Below are 12,782 nucleotides of genomic sequence, written 5' to 3'. Positions count from 1 at the left end.
TATACTCCGTGATCGGGGCAAACATCTACGGCTGCCTATTCTAGGCGTTATTATAAGAGAAAAGGACAGAGCAGGGCGTAACATGAGCTAGACACAGCACTGCCTTTCTCTCCACAGCGCGCCGAGGCCTAGCAATGAGCAATAATTTGCACGATTTCATCCCCGACCTCGCCGGGAAAGTCGCTATCGTGACAGGTGGGCACACAGGACTGTATGTCACTTCCCCTAACTCGATTGGTTATTTTCTCGCCCTGCTAGTGACGAGTTTCTCATTTCTTCAATCCCTCATAGTGGCTTCGGCACCAGCATCGAGCTTGCGAAACATGGCGCTCGAGTGTATATTGCCAGTCGGTCAGCTGCGAAATTCAAGGATGCGGAGCAGGATATTCTTTCTGAGTACCCGAAGGCAGATGTGCGGTTTCTGATGTTGGACTTGGCCGACTTGAAAACTGTACGGGAGGCGGCGGAGAGGTTTGTTCAGTGAGTTGTATCAGCGACGTTTGGTGTGTGCTTGAAGGTAGTCTCTGATAATGAGTGATTTAGGCAGGAGTCAAGTCTTCATTTACTGGTGAATAATGCTGGCGTGCGTAAGGCTCCTCTCTTCCTCGGGCACTGCTTACTCGTTCCAGGTTATGTGCGTTCCGTACGAGGAGACAGGGAACGGGTTTGAGATGCAGATCGGGGTAGGTGCAGCCCTATATAACTAGTAGCTTTGTTGGAGCTATAGCTAAGGGAGATTAGGTGAACTATATTGGCCATTTCGTGTTCACGAAGTTACTCATCCCGATACTCCAGAAGACAGCAGAGACGACCGAAAAGGGAAGCGTGCGTGTTGTGAACGTATCTAGCGACGGGCACGCCAAACTCGCACCGAAGGAGGGCATAATATTCTCAGATATGAACATGAAGAATGATTTCTCTGTCTGGGCTCGATACGGCCACTCCAAGCTTGCCAACGTTTTGCATTCGAGAGCATTGGCCAAGAGATATCCGAACATTCTTATGCTGTCCTTGCATCCCGGAACGGTAAAGACGTATGTTGCTGTTTCCTGTCCAACCATTTCAAGCACGGATCTGACGGTGCTTAGGAACTTATCCGCAGGGCCGATCTCGTCAACTCCGCTGTATCGGCTGATAAAGCCGCTTGTAGAGCTGGGTGCACCTGGTCCACGAAAGGGGGCGGCAAACATTCTTTTCGCTGCTGTGTCACCGAGGCTACGCTTGGAGTGCGACAATGGAGCATATCTGCTACCAATTGGAAAGGTGTCGTCGCCCAGTAAAGCGGGATCGGATCCGAAGATGGCAGAGGATCTCTGGGAGTGGACGACAAAGGCCCTCAGAAGTCGAGGGTATGAATAGGCGAAATCATGTCACATCTTATTTACCAGTCGATCCGTACCAATCAGTTCCCGAGTCAGCAAGCGGGTTATCATCTCCACCAAGTCTTTTTAGTAGGCGGAAATACCTCCACCCTTGCCGTATAAGAGTCAATTTCTCATCGTCGATGGCTGTCAATATCGTTCCCGCTTTGCTGATGAAGGTAGCACGCGCATCTCGGTGCTCCGACACGGCGGCACCGGTAAAGGCAGCCCAGGTGAACACCTCCGGAGCGTTGCGGATCCAGTATAATGGCTCTATTTTAGACAGGTGTTTCAAAAGCTGCTTGGCTTCATGGTTTCCAGTCGTGTTTGGGGTTTGCTGGGAGTACGTTTGTCGTCGAAGCATTTTCCAGAATAATTGGCAGCAGATCTGGCAGCATTTATTAAGCCGCTCTGGTGGAGTAAGATGGTGGTTATACTCGGCTCTGTCAGTCCAAGTACTTGTCGTTGCAAAGGAGAGCGCACGCTCAACTTCAGCGGAAATACTACAGCGGTCGGCATGGACCAGATGATCTAGCCGTGACATGGCTTCATACACGTCCAGTATTGCATCTGTAGTCTCTTTCTCCAAGTATGATTCGTCGTTGCTTAGCGTGGCCCTCGACACTACATTTCGAAGGATGGTGTTTGGGCGAACTAATTCAGACGATAAGCAGTCCCAAATAGGGAGCATGTTATAGATGCAGGCGAACGAGAGCATGGCGCTAGAAAGATGAGTAACAGATCAATCAGCCCAGGAAGGGATAGTGGCAACGTACACCTTGACAATTGCAATCAGTGGCCCTATGTCGGCTCGGAAGGATTGGGGCGTCGCAAGGAGCATCTTCACCAGGCCTTTCTGGTGCGCGACCGCAGAGTCTCGGTCAAGTGTGACCATCTATAAGTCTTTAATACTGCCTATTCCCCATACTGTGTCCTATATGATGTATACTCACGTTGTAATATAGCAAGGGTATCACTGCTCCCAATGTTCCATAGTTTAGGACTGGCTCTGTTTGTGCCAAACGTTCGTTGAGCAAGCGGATAGCCCAGGTCTGGTGGTACAGGGTTCGTGTGGTAATCTGCTGGCCTTGCAACATGTCAATCGATGCGGATGCCCCGAACAGTGTGGCATGAAATAGACAGGGATCGGACATGGCGTGTTGCATCCATTGCGAACGGAGATGGTGTGCCAAACTGTAAGTTACCACTGTATCCGAGGGTAACGCTATAGACGTGAGAACTATCGGGTGGTGAGTTAGCGTATTTAATTATGGGACTTTCGTCATGACACACAGAATTGTATTAGATGCGACATGTAGGAGCGACATCTAATAGGAGGTTCGAAACCCACTTCCACTTCGGTCTGTGCTAATGGAGCGAAATCCATCCTTTGGACCCCATGGGTGTCTGCTTCAGTACCACCGGGGACAATAACTGGAGGCTGCGGGCTCGCCACTTGGTATGTACAACTGGTTCCTATTCTAAAGGTAATCCTCGTCAGTCACAATTTGCGCTCCAATCATGGCCGCTCTCGGCCATTTCACCCGGTATTCCGAGCATCCTTTATGTACCTTAGACAGCGGGAGCATTTGGGAGTGATGCGATCACATCTCCGTTTATGCATCTTACACCGTAAACATGCATTGTGCCACACCTTATCCACAAGTGCCTCCGATTGAATCGCCTGAGTCACAGGTCCCGGTTGCGAGGCCGCTCGGTATTCGCATGGCCTGTCTAGTCTGATACGCTAAATTTAGTCTCCACAGTATATATACCCTACTTGATCTTCAATATTGACGTGTTGATGGGAGCTCCAACGTACTTCTTGCATCGAGAACAGATTGGAAGCCGCTTATCGCATTGTCGCTTGCCCGACTTGCAGGTCAGACAGACCAGTGCAGCTCTGTCCTGTTCTTGTTCTGCTTTCTTTTCTCGGTGGAACGATGCCATGATATTGACTGTGATTCCAAAGAGCCCCTGGTTAGACGAAATACAAGAAAATCCTTTTGGGACTGATACCAAGGCTGTCAGTCACATTTATCCACTTAGGGCCAGGTCATATGTCGAAAGCTATATTACAATACATGACTAGGAACCTAGTATTCAACACCTCGGAAAATACATGGACCGCTTTGAATGCGGGTCCTATGTAAAAGTACATACTAAGCTTAGTCATTAATGTCCGTACAAATTGTCAAATAGTGGACTTTCGTCATTTTAAAGTCATGCAGTATATATCTGTTATCTATACTATACCTTGCTGTACACCTTGATTTCCGTTTTATATCAAGTAGATATCCGAATTGTAGTCAACATGGTTTCTCAACATAATTCAGGTTCGTCGACTGGCAGCCTTTTTGATAGCAGTCGCCATGTGGTCTGGCACTGTATAAAACGGACTGTGCGATGCATTCAAGACATCAGTATGGATTTTGACCCCTTTGGAGACCTCCTCGACCATCATTTTCTGTACTGAAAGTGGGATCGCCTCATCTTTAAGACAGTAAAGATACGTGGAAGACACATGTCTCCAAGCCTCAAAGGTAATGTTGCTATGAAATGTCTGATAACTATGAGGTTTCAATGCTTCGACAGCCCTTTTCGCATCAGGCTCACTCATGTCGTTGTAGAAAGTTTCTCTGGGGGTGGCCGGGGTCACAATGAGACGATCGTCCGAGACTTGGAACCAGGGAAGGTCATCACCGCCGAAAGAACTGATCAGAGATTTTCCCTCGGGGACGATAAATGAACAGCAGAAGAAAAGGTGAACCACACCCCCTGGTTGACCTTGGCTTTGGCGAGTTCCCCAGTCTAAGTCGCGGATTGCCTCACAGCCTGGAATTCCACCGTACGAGTGCACCACGACCACCACTCTTTGACCAGCGTTGGCAGCCATCTCGATCTGCCTCCTGATCTGACAAACATCTTCTGAGAAATTCGAATGAGGTATAACAGGGCCAACAGAGGGCAAGTGAACAACGTCAGTATTGTAGCCGTCGGCTTGAAGCGATTTAATGACTTGGTCGAAACATCGAGGGTTGTGCCACGCGCCAGGGATGAAAAGGACTGTTGTTGAAGATGCCATGAATTAAGATTTCCAAAGTATTGGGTTGAGAAAGACGAAATGATGAAGATAGATCGACTTGTATCGAGTTCTTATATATTCCCTCCTCTAGATGAAGCTAGAGAGGCGCGGTCATAGCCACGTGGGTCAATCTTGCTAGAAGCGGGCAGGAATGAGCGCGACCAAACAGCCCCGACCAATCCCAGTCACCCAAAAATCCCCAGATCAACCAGCTAGCACGGCCTTCCCAGATCTCGGCCTGCCCACGGCTACAACCAGCGCCATGGAGCTGAGCCATGCAAAAATTGAGAAATAATACTACGAGCATAGGCATTATTTAGCATAGCGTTGTGCTGTCTATGCTTCACACGAGTAAGATGATCAGTCTTAACAGGGATGATGCCAGGGGATCATCTACGAGGATCTGGGAGATGCTGAGGTCGCTCTTGAAAGGTTGTCATTGTGCATGATACAAGTCTCCTGGATGTTCTTCCTTTCTTCCATAAGCGCATTACTGAGTGAGGTGAGGAAGGATAAAAGGCGAAGGGGACTTGGGGATAAGGGATTTTGCTGGAGCTATCGACGGAAGTGCAGACGGAAGTACATTGTGATTCAATCGAGTTAACCATTTCACTAATCTATTTTAGCCCGCCATTATTGAATCTTCATAAGCATCATACCTGTACAATAGCCAATGATTTGTGAAATAGCTGATAGCGCCATAGAGATGGAGCAAAACATCATGACTGCAGGCTTATCTCTTCGGAAAGTAAAAAACCGAGGTCGTACAGTTTCCGGTGTGGGGTCGAATTGAGGGGAAGATTAAAAGTCTAGTTGACTGGCCATGGAGTAACATATTTCACAAAGATAGACAGTGTATTGAATCTAAATGTATATATACTCTCCACTACTCCAAATCAACTATTAACAAAACACAAGCCAAAAAAAATGGAAACAATCCGCCGCACTCACCTCAAATCCCTCGCCCACCGCGGCACAATCCAAGGTGTGACAATCTCAACATTGCCTTCTCCCACCACCCAAGCCAAAGACCTCTGCCACTACTTCGGCGGCGTCCGATACGGCCTTGCCCCTGTTGAGCGCTGGCGCAGAGCTCAGCCCCTACCCGCATCCTTCACCTACGGCAGCGAAGAAGTACCAGGTCGTTGTGATGGGGGTGCGGGGCTTTGTCCCCAACCCGGCTTTCTGAATATCTCTCCTGAGAACCCGGGTGCGTGGGACGAGGATTGCTTTCAGTGTAATGTTTGGACGCCTATTGGGGAGGTGCCTGAGGGGGGGTGGCCTGTTTTTGTTTTTATTCGTGAGTATTGTCTGGTTGAAGCTGATATACATATGGTGCTTGGGCCTAGAATGGGGCGGCAAGATTCCACATAAACCGTGCTGACAGGCATTGTTCGATGCAGATGGTGGATGGCTTCAATTTGGCACACCCAATTCATTTAATGCCGCTGGATTGATCGGCGAGGCTGATTTCAACTGTGTGGTTGTGATGCCTGCATACCGGGTCAACCTATTCGGATTCCTGTATTCAGCCGAACTAGAAAAGGATGCAGCCACTATCGGTGAGACAGTTGGGAACCACGGATTCTGGGACCAGAGACTGGCACTAGAGTGGACGAAGGAGAACATCCAGCTATTCGGCGGGAATCCGGAGGCCATCACGATCGCAGGATACTCCGCAGGCGCCAACTCCGTCTTCCACCAACTAGCCTACGACCTCCGCCAACCAGACGAGAACTCCCTCGTCCGCCAAGCCTGCATCTGGTCAAACAGCCCAGCCGTTCAACCTAAGCAGCCAACAGAAACACAAACCCAATTCAACCAACTCCTAACAGCCCTAGACATCCCCCTCACACTGTCCCATAGCGAGAAACTCACCCGGCTACGCTCAATCCCCGCAAAAACCCTCCTTGAAGAAGCAAAAACAATTCCCCTTCACCAATTCCGCCCAACAACAGACAATTCTTTCATATCCGAATCTCTCTTCACAACCCTTGATACCGGTGCCTTTGCCCGCAGCCTCCTAGCCCGCAACGTCCGCATTATAATAGGCGAATGTCGCGACGAGCGCTTTCTCTACAGTACATGGTTCCCGCCGACGGAGGACACACTCTCCGCGCTGCGAATCCGCCTTATCGCGGATTACCCCGAGCACATTGTCGATGCTGTTATACCGCTGTATTACCCGGATGGCCGTCTACCGACGAACTGCAAGAACTGGGACCAAGACGCATGGGGGAGGATCTATGCTGATATGCAGGTGCATCAGATGCAGCGTGGGCTTGCGTATGCGATGACGGAGAATGAGGATGGGGTTGATGCTTCGGCGTTGCTGTTTCGGTATCGGATTGAATGGAGAGCGAAGTGTGTGGAGGCGGTCTTGCCGATTGAGTGGGGGGTCACGCATTCGTCAGATTATCCGATTTGGTTCTTTGGAAATGGGGGTTTGTTGGGGGAGGGGGAGAAGGGGATTGTGAAGGATGGGTTCGTGGGCCCGTTAGGGAGGTTTGTTTCTGGGGAGGGAGAGTTTGGATGGGGGACTTCGGGGGCTAGGGGGGTTAGGACGCTGAGGGGGGATGGGAGTGTTGAGATTGTCGATGATGGGGATTGGGAGGAGGGTGTTAAGGTTTGGAAGGAGTTGAGGAATGCTGATGGGAAGTCGTGATACATAGCTAGGTAGTAGATATATCAATTCTTCTGAGTTGCAAGTATAGGTATACCTAGATAGTAAATATTGGACACTCACCAGTCACCAAGTTGGATCTTAAATTATATGCCAAGCTTTCCCCGCATTCCAATTACGTCAAGGCTCTCTGGGGTACATCATAATACAACGTCAGTACATAGTTAGTACATATATAGCAAGGAATAATCATAGTACATGGTTTATAGCAGGGTATAATACATGTGCTAAACAAGTATCATAAGTACCAGTATAGTACTCCAAAGAGTGGTGTGCATAAGGGACTAGACCTTTCCGGCAAAGGAGACCGTGATTCACCACAGCTTTGTAACCTAACAACGTGCATATGTTATAATAAGCCATCTTCCCCTATCTTTCCCTTGAATTATCTTTACTATTAATTTATATCAATCCAAGCTATCCTTGGAGAATATTGAGGTATGTTTCGTCTTTCTATACTCCATCCATCCCCAAGAGGCAACCCCGAACAAGAATGACGTCGTCGACTCCCAACCCTTAAAAAGGACATCCCATAATGATTGTCCTCTTGGTCTCGTTATAATTCTATACCTGGCCTCACACTTACTATCTTACTAAATTCCCCTCAAAAACACCAGATCACTATCCATTACGGATTACTCCAGTTACCTAGACATCTCCAACATGTCTGACGACAACACCCGACGCCACTGGCACGGAATCCCCGGCGACCGTCACGAGCACCTGAATGTCTGGATGAACGGCGGCGCTAAGAGCCCCAGTGGTCGCGCTGCATGGGCAATGCCTGAGACAGATAGGAGGGTATGTCATTTGCCTCTTTGAAATTCTGGACCTGTTTCTTATACACAATTCCCATCTATTATTCCCTTGGCACTACATCACTACTATCACTACCCCTCTATCCATCTATCACACATTATTTATCCATTCATATATACCCTATCCCAAAACAAACCTAACACCTCAAATGAAGGACTCCAACACCTCCACCTCCTCAACTGGAAACAAGCAAACCGAAGGCACTGCGCCTAACCTCCCAAGCCTAGGCGAGCGTCGCCGCAGCTCCGGCGGATCTGCAAATGGCCTCTTCTCGCATCTGCAATCACAGAAGCGTGAATCTACAGACGCAAATATGGCTACCCGTCGCGCGAGCTGGAATGAGCAGGCTGCTAAGGGGGGTATGTTCTCGAAGTGGTGGGAGGGATACACCCGTGGTAGTGGTAGCAAATAGTTTTTCTTTTTTTTGGTTCTGCATCTGCTGTGTGCTTGGGCATTTGTATACTCGATACGGGGTTGATGCTGGAGATGGAAATTGGAAACATGGAAAGGAAAAAAGAAAACCACAACGGATTTTGGGGTTCGGGGTGTTATAGTTTGGTGCTTCTTGAGCTTTCATGAATTTTATGATAATTTCTTATTCCGTTTCTTTAATCGAGGGCCGCCTTCAGAGACGTCAAAATGAATAACATGAAAGAAGATACCTAATCTCGGTCTTCTCCTGTAGCTCCAATCCGCACTCGGCTACCGACTTGACAGAAGACGTCTATATCATTCAGCAGTCTAACACCACCTGCATAATTAGAACCACCAACCACTGTGATTGTAAATGCAAAGAATACCATGGCATTGAACCGGGAACTCCAAAACCCAGCTTGGCACTATCTCATCCCATAGTTGTCTCCCAACCTTTCTCAATCATGACATCAACCCAATAAGTATCATCATCCCCAGCATCCAACCTCTTCCAGACCTCATTAACCAATTTCAAGCATACATGAATCGGTTTCGGCGGCAGAACATGCAAAAAGGACGTGAGACGGCCGAGGATGAACTTGCGCGTGCGCGAGACTTCAATGGCCTCCATTGAGATGGTAGGTGTTTGGTTCGGGTTATTACTATCGTTAGCACCCTCTGCGAAATCTTCACCACTCCGGCTTTGTGTGCCCACGTTTGTGGCCAGACGCGCGAGACGGAGCTCTGAGCAGGATGCTACCAGGAGGAATGGCTGGAGACAGCGTGTGCGTGATTCCAGGGGTATTGTTTTTAGCCGGGAGAGGGTTGTCACGGCGAAATCAGTGAGCCAGTTGCTGTATAGGGTTTCTGGGGTGGGGGGTTGTTGGGTGTCTTGTGATGGTGGGGATGGTAGGTTGTGAGGGGAATGTTGGTAGGGATTGTGGGGAGAGGACTTTGTAGATGGAGAAGGAACGTTGTGTTGAGAATTGGTGGTTTTTCCTGTTGCAGGACTGGGGTCGCCGAATCCAGCTGATAGGTTCATGCTGTCGAGGTCGACTGGGAAGAATGGATCGCGGGATGTTGGATCATTGTTGCTGGGGTATTGGGGTGATGTGGATGTGGCAGAGGGTAGGCGTTTGTGTAGTAAGTCTGGGAAGACACGGTATAGCTGCATGAGGCCGACGCATCGATATGCTTCGGCCATTGTGAGGAGGTGCCATACTGGGGTATCGTCGTCGCCAGGACTGACGATCTCGGCCTCGGATGGATGCGCGAGACCCAAGAGGCGTTTTTCTAGTTCGCGGGCTTTCTCGATTGCTAACTGTGCACGGGTGATATCATCTTGGGAGGTGAATCGCCTTGAGTAGATGCGTTTTCGCTCACGGCGGATGAGTTGTCCGACCTCGTGGACGGTGAACTGAGTGTCGCGCGCGATGCCGGTCCACGGGTGTGGGACTCGTTGTAGAACGAAGGACTCGCCCATAGATGAAGCGGTTCGTAAATTGTTGGATAAAACCATGGTGTCATTATCTGCGACGAAGGAAAGCAACATCTCCCAGTAGATGAGAGCTTCTTCGAAGAACCGGTAGTTGTTACTGTCGTTCTGAGGAAAGCTGGAGCTAGGGTTGTGCGATGATGAAGCTAGGGTATTGAGCTGCTTGCGGAGAAGGTTGAAAAATGATATACCCAAGTCCTTTGGGTCATGCCAACTAGCCGTCTGTCCGAGCATTAGCAGCGCTAGTAAAGACTTGTCATCTATTACTGCTTCGCGCGTGATTATTTCAACAGCTTCATCACGCATCCTTCGGCCCATGGGACCGAACTGGGGAAATTCGGTGACTAGCGTTGCAGCAGCCATGCTTTGCATTGTTCGACACATCGCTAGTGAGGATCCCCAAAGACGGGATACTGTGGTTCGGAATGGGTTCATCTGGCTGTCGTAGCTAGAGAACAGTGCTGCCACTTCTTTGAAATAATACTCGATCAAGGTCCATGACGGATTATTCAGTGAACGAGACATTGACATGAAGTTATGTGGGACAGGGCGATGCGATGCAGGAGGATAACTGCGCACAATGGCCGAAGGTGAGAAATCTCGGTAAACATTGTCAACCTCTTCCTCATTTGGTGTTGGTCCGATAAGTGACAGAAAGTGTGACAGATCCACACCGAGATCGTCTGACTGTTCAAAGTCATGGAAATCGTCTCTTTGGTGTGAGAAAGACGACGATGCCGCCGCCATCGGGGACGGCGAGCATAGATCCGTTAGTTCGGGTAAAGACCCATGGCCTGGATGTTCCCATAGATTGTCACATAGAGCAGTTCGTCCATCTAAAACAAAATTGGAAGGACCTGGTTCATGTGCCGACTCAAAATTTGATTCATCCGGCAAAGCATCGTCGATTTGATTTGCCAGCTGGCTAGGAGCTGTCGAGGCGGCGGGACTCGGGGTTCTCACCTCCGAGATCGATCCCGGTACAGCGGGACTAGACTGCTCATACTCGGTAACCCATCGCAGGGATTGTGCATAGCCAGGGCAATGGACGCCTAGGCGAGTACAGCGAGTGCAGTGAGGTTTCTCTTCGCCGCATTTGACCTGTGCATCTTAGTGATATCCGATTTTCTAGGGCGGGAAACACAAACCCGTTTACTCTTGCATCTTGCACAGCCATTTCTAGATTTCTTAACGCGGCGCATTATAAGGCATAGAGAAGATGAATCTGAGAAGATCCGACAAGATGCGGAGTATAGGCTGGGGGAAAACCCGTGCGGGGAGTGACAAGTGCCCTTATCGAGATAAACGGGATTCTTTTGCCTCTTTGGGTGAAATAGGTGAAACAATGAAAGGTGGCAGCCTCTAGCTTGATGACTAGCTAATATCTACATGCTTACTATATAAAGAACTATATAAAGAACTATGTCAAGTAACTAGTTATCCAAGGAGTATACAGGTTATAAAATAAAAATAAAATAAATTGCGACCTTCCAAGGGAAAACATTCATGATGACTCAGCTACGGCTTCGGGGTTGTGGATAGACCCGGGCTTGGTAATTGGAGTACCTGTGGACTTATATATCCGATTGGCAACCCGAATTTGATACCTACACCTGGGCAACGCTAGATCATGACACTTTTAGTACGCAGAAAGGTAAATAAATATCCAAATCAACATTTTTATAAAGTCTAACATCAAGATAGGCAATCTCAAAGGGACTTTTCCAAAGACTGGCGACTGTCAAGCCAGTGGTGATCCCGGATAACGGCCTGACATCAATCCTTAGGCTCCGTACAAATCCCATTGGAAGACCTCGATTTGAGAAGCTTCTCAGAAGAAGGAATTTTGCTCGCGAATTTCACTCAACTCCCATCACAATGGGGAGCTCCTCCGAACTCAAGCAAATTTTGACATCAACTCTCCTTGATGACGTACACAAATTGTGGTTTGATCATCTGAGCTGCGAAGATGCATTAATTCTACCTGGAAGGAGTGAGATGGGAAAGTGGTTTTCTCATGACGAGGCTTTTGACAAGGCCTGCGTGTAAGTGGCCATCTGTCTCCTTAATTCAATCCCAAAATATAAGACTAACGAGTTTAAACAGCGCTCGATTCCGCCCTGCTCTGGAAACAATCGTTGGCTCTGGAGCATCAGCTTCGGACATTCTATCTGCAGTTAGCCCGTCCTCGCCGATGGATTGGCTCAGCCTCATTATTCTACTTGATCAGATTCCCCGCAATTGCTACCGGGGAGCCGAGTCGAAGCTAGTGTTTGGGCGCTTTGACCCATTAGCCGAGGAAATTGCGCTTCGAGCAATCAAAGAAGAGATACCGACCCAGTCGACGTATTTCAAGTATCGAATGGCGTATCGTACTTGGTTCTATATGCCCCTTATGCATTCGGAAAACTTGGCTGTGCATGAGCAAGCCCTCAAGGTGCACGAGGATATAGCCAGAGATTTTAATGGACTTCTGGCTAGGGACGCATCGACTCTTACGGAAGAGGAAAGAAAATGCCGTGGCATTCTATCTGAGAAAGAAGAGGCACTCCAGGCATTATTGAGCATGACCTTTGACTTTGAGAAGAGGCATAAAGTGATTATTGAGCAGTTTGGACGATACCCACATCGGAACCAGGCACTGGGAAGAGTGTCTACCCCGGAAGAAATCGAATACCTGAACAATGGCGGGGAGACATTTACGTGAAGCCCAACCGAGCTTGTCTACATTCATGAGTATTAACAAAATCATAATGCACAATATTAATCTATGGGAAGAGTCAGTCTCACTAGACAGAACCGTCCAATTATTATTTGGTAATAGGAATTGTTGACCCTCTAGGACTACATTCCGATGAACGAGTTGGAATTCCATCCCAAAGCAGTAGGTGAGCACATGCCCCTTCACTCTTTCACCCCTTGATA

At 48.6% G+C, this 12,782-nt stretch overlaps 7 protein-coding genes across 7 annotated transcripts; 4 read left to right on the top strand and 3 right to left on the bottom strand.

The window, feature by feature from the left end:
* Positions 1-134: 134 nt before the first annotated feature.
* PEX2_034590 (Glucose/ribitol dehydrogenase) lies at positions 135-1,359 on the top strand (the record flags this gene model as incomplete). The annotated part of the gene is made up of 5 exons (XM_016740734.1): positions 135-211; positions 259-480; positions 593-683; positions 742-1,034; positions 1,089-1,359. The coding sequence occupies 5 exons, from the start codon at positions 135-137 to the stop codon at positions 1,357-1,359; spliced, it is 954 nt and encodes a 317-aa protein (XP_016601347.1).
* Positions 1,360-1,377: 18 nt separating this feature from the next.
* PEX2_034580 (uncharacterized protein) lies at positions 1,378-2,515 on the bottom strand (the record flags this gene model as incomplete). Its single annotated transcript, XM_016740733.1, has 3 exons — positions 1,378-2,083; positions 2,138-2,256; positions 2,315-2,515. 3 exons carry the CDS (start codon positions 2,513-2,515, stop codon positions 1,378-1,380), a joined length of 1,026 nt encoding a protein of 341 aa, XP_016601346.1.
* A 1,178-nt stretch (positions 2,516-3,693) lies between these two features.
* PEX2_034570 (alpha/beta hydrolase) lies at positions 3,694-4,446 on the bottom strand (the record flags this gene model as incomplete). Its single annotated transcript, XM_016740732.1, has 1 exon — positions 3,694-4,446. The coding sequence occupies one exon, from the start codon at positions 4,444-4,446 to the stop codon at positions 3,694-3,696; it is 753 nt and encodes a 250-aa protein (XP_016601345.1).
* A 927-nt stretch (positions 4,447-5,373) lies between these two features.
* On the top strand, positions 5,374-7,111 carry PEX2_034560 (putative carboxylesterase; the record flags this gene model as incomplete). Its single annotated transcript, XM_016740731.1, has 2 exons — positions 5,374-5,656; positions 5,850-7,111. The coding sequence occupies 2 exons, from the start codon at positions 5,374-5,376 to the stop codon at positions 7,109-7,111; spliced, it is 1,545 nt and encodes a 514-aa protein (XP_016601344.1).
* Positions 7,112-7,792: 681 nt separating this feature from the next.
* On the top strand, positions 7,793-8,360 carry PEX2_034550 (uncharacterized protein; the record flags this gene model as incomplete). Its single annotated transcript, XM_016740730.1, has 2 exons — positions 7,793-7,930; positions 8,103-8,360. The coding sequence occupies 2 exons, from the start codon at positions 7,793-7,795 to the stop codon at positions 8,358-8,360; spliced, it is 396 nt and encodes a 131-aa protein (XP_016601343.1).
* A 432-nt stretch (positions 8,361-8,792) lies between these two features.
* On the bottom strand, positions 8,793-11,059 carry PEX2_034540 (Zn(II)2Cys6 transcription factor; the record flags this gene model as incomplete). The annotated part of the gene is made up of 2 exons (XM_016740729.1): positions 8,793-10,958; positions 11,006-11,059. The coding sequence occupies 2 exons, from the start codon at positions 11,057-11,059 to the stop codon at positions 8,793-8,795; spliced, it is 2,220 nt and encodes a 739-aa protein (XP_016601342.1).
* Positions 11,060-11,735: 676 nt separating this feature from the next.
* On the top strand, positions 11,736-12,564 carry PEX2_034530 (DUF924 family protein; the record flags this gene model as incomplete). Its single annotated transcript, XM_016740728.1, has 2 exons — positions 11,736-11,902; positions 11,964-12,564. The coding sequence occupies 2 exons, from the start codon at positions 11,736-11,738 to the stop codon at positions 12,562-12,564; spliced, it is 768 nt and encodes a 255-aa protein (XP_016601341.1).
* Between the last annotated feature and the right edge of the window lie 218 nt (positions 12,565-12,782).

Source organism: Penicillium expansum (assembly GCF_000769745.1).
Source record: "Penicillium expansum strain MD-8 chromosome Unknown contig106, whole genome shotgun sequence".
Lineage (NCBI taxonomy): Eukaryota > Fungi > Ascomycota > Eurotiomycetes > Eurotiales > Aspergillaceae > Penicillium > Penicillium expansum.
The sequence above is the reverse complement of the archived record's forward strand: the minus strand, read 5'-3'. Positions and strand labels throughout refer to the sequence as shown.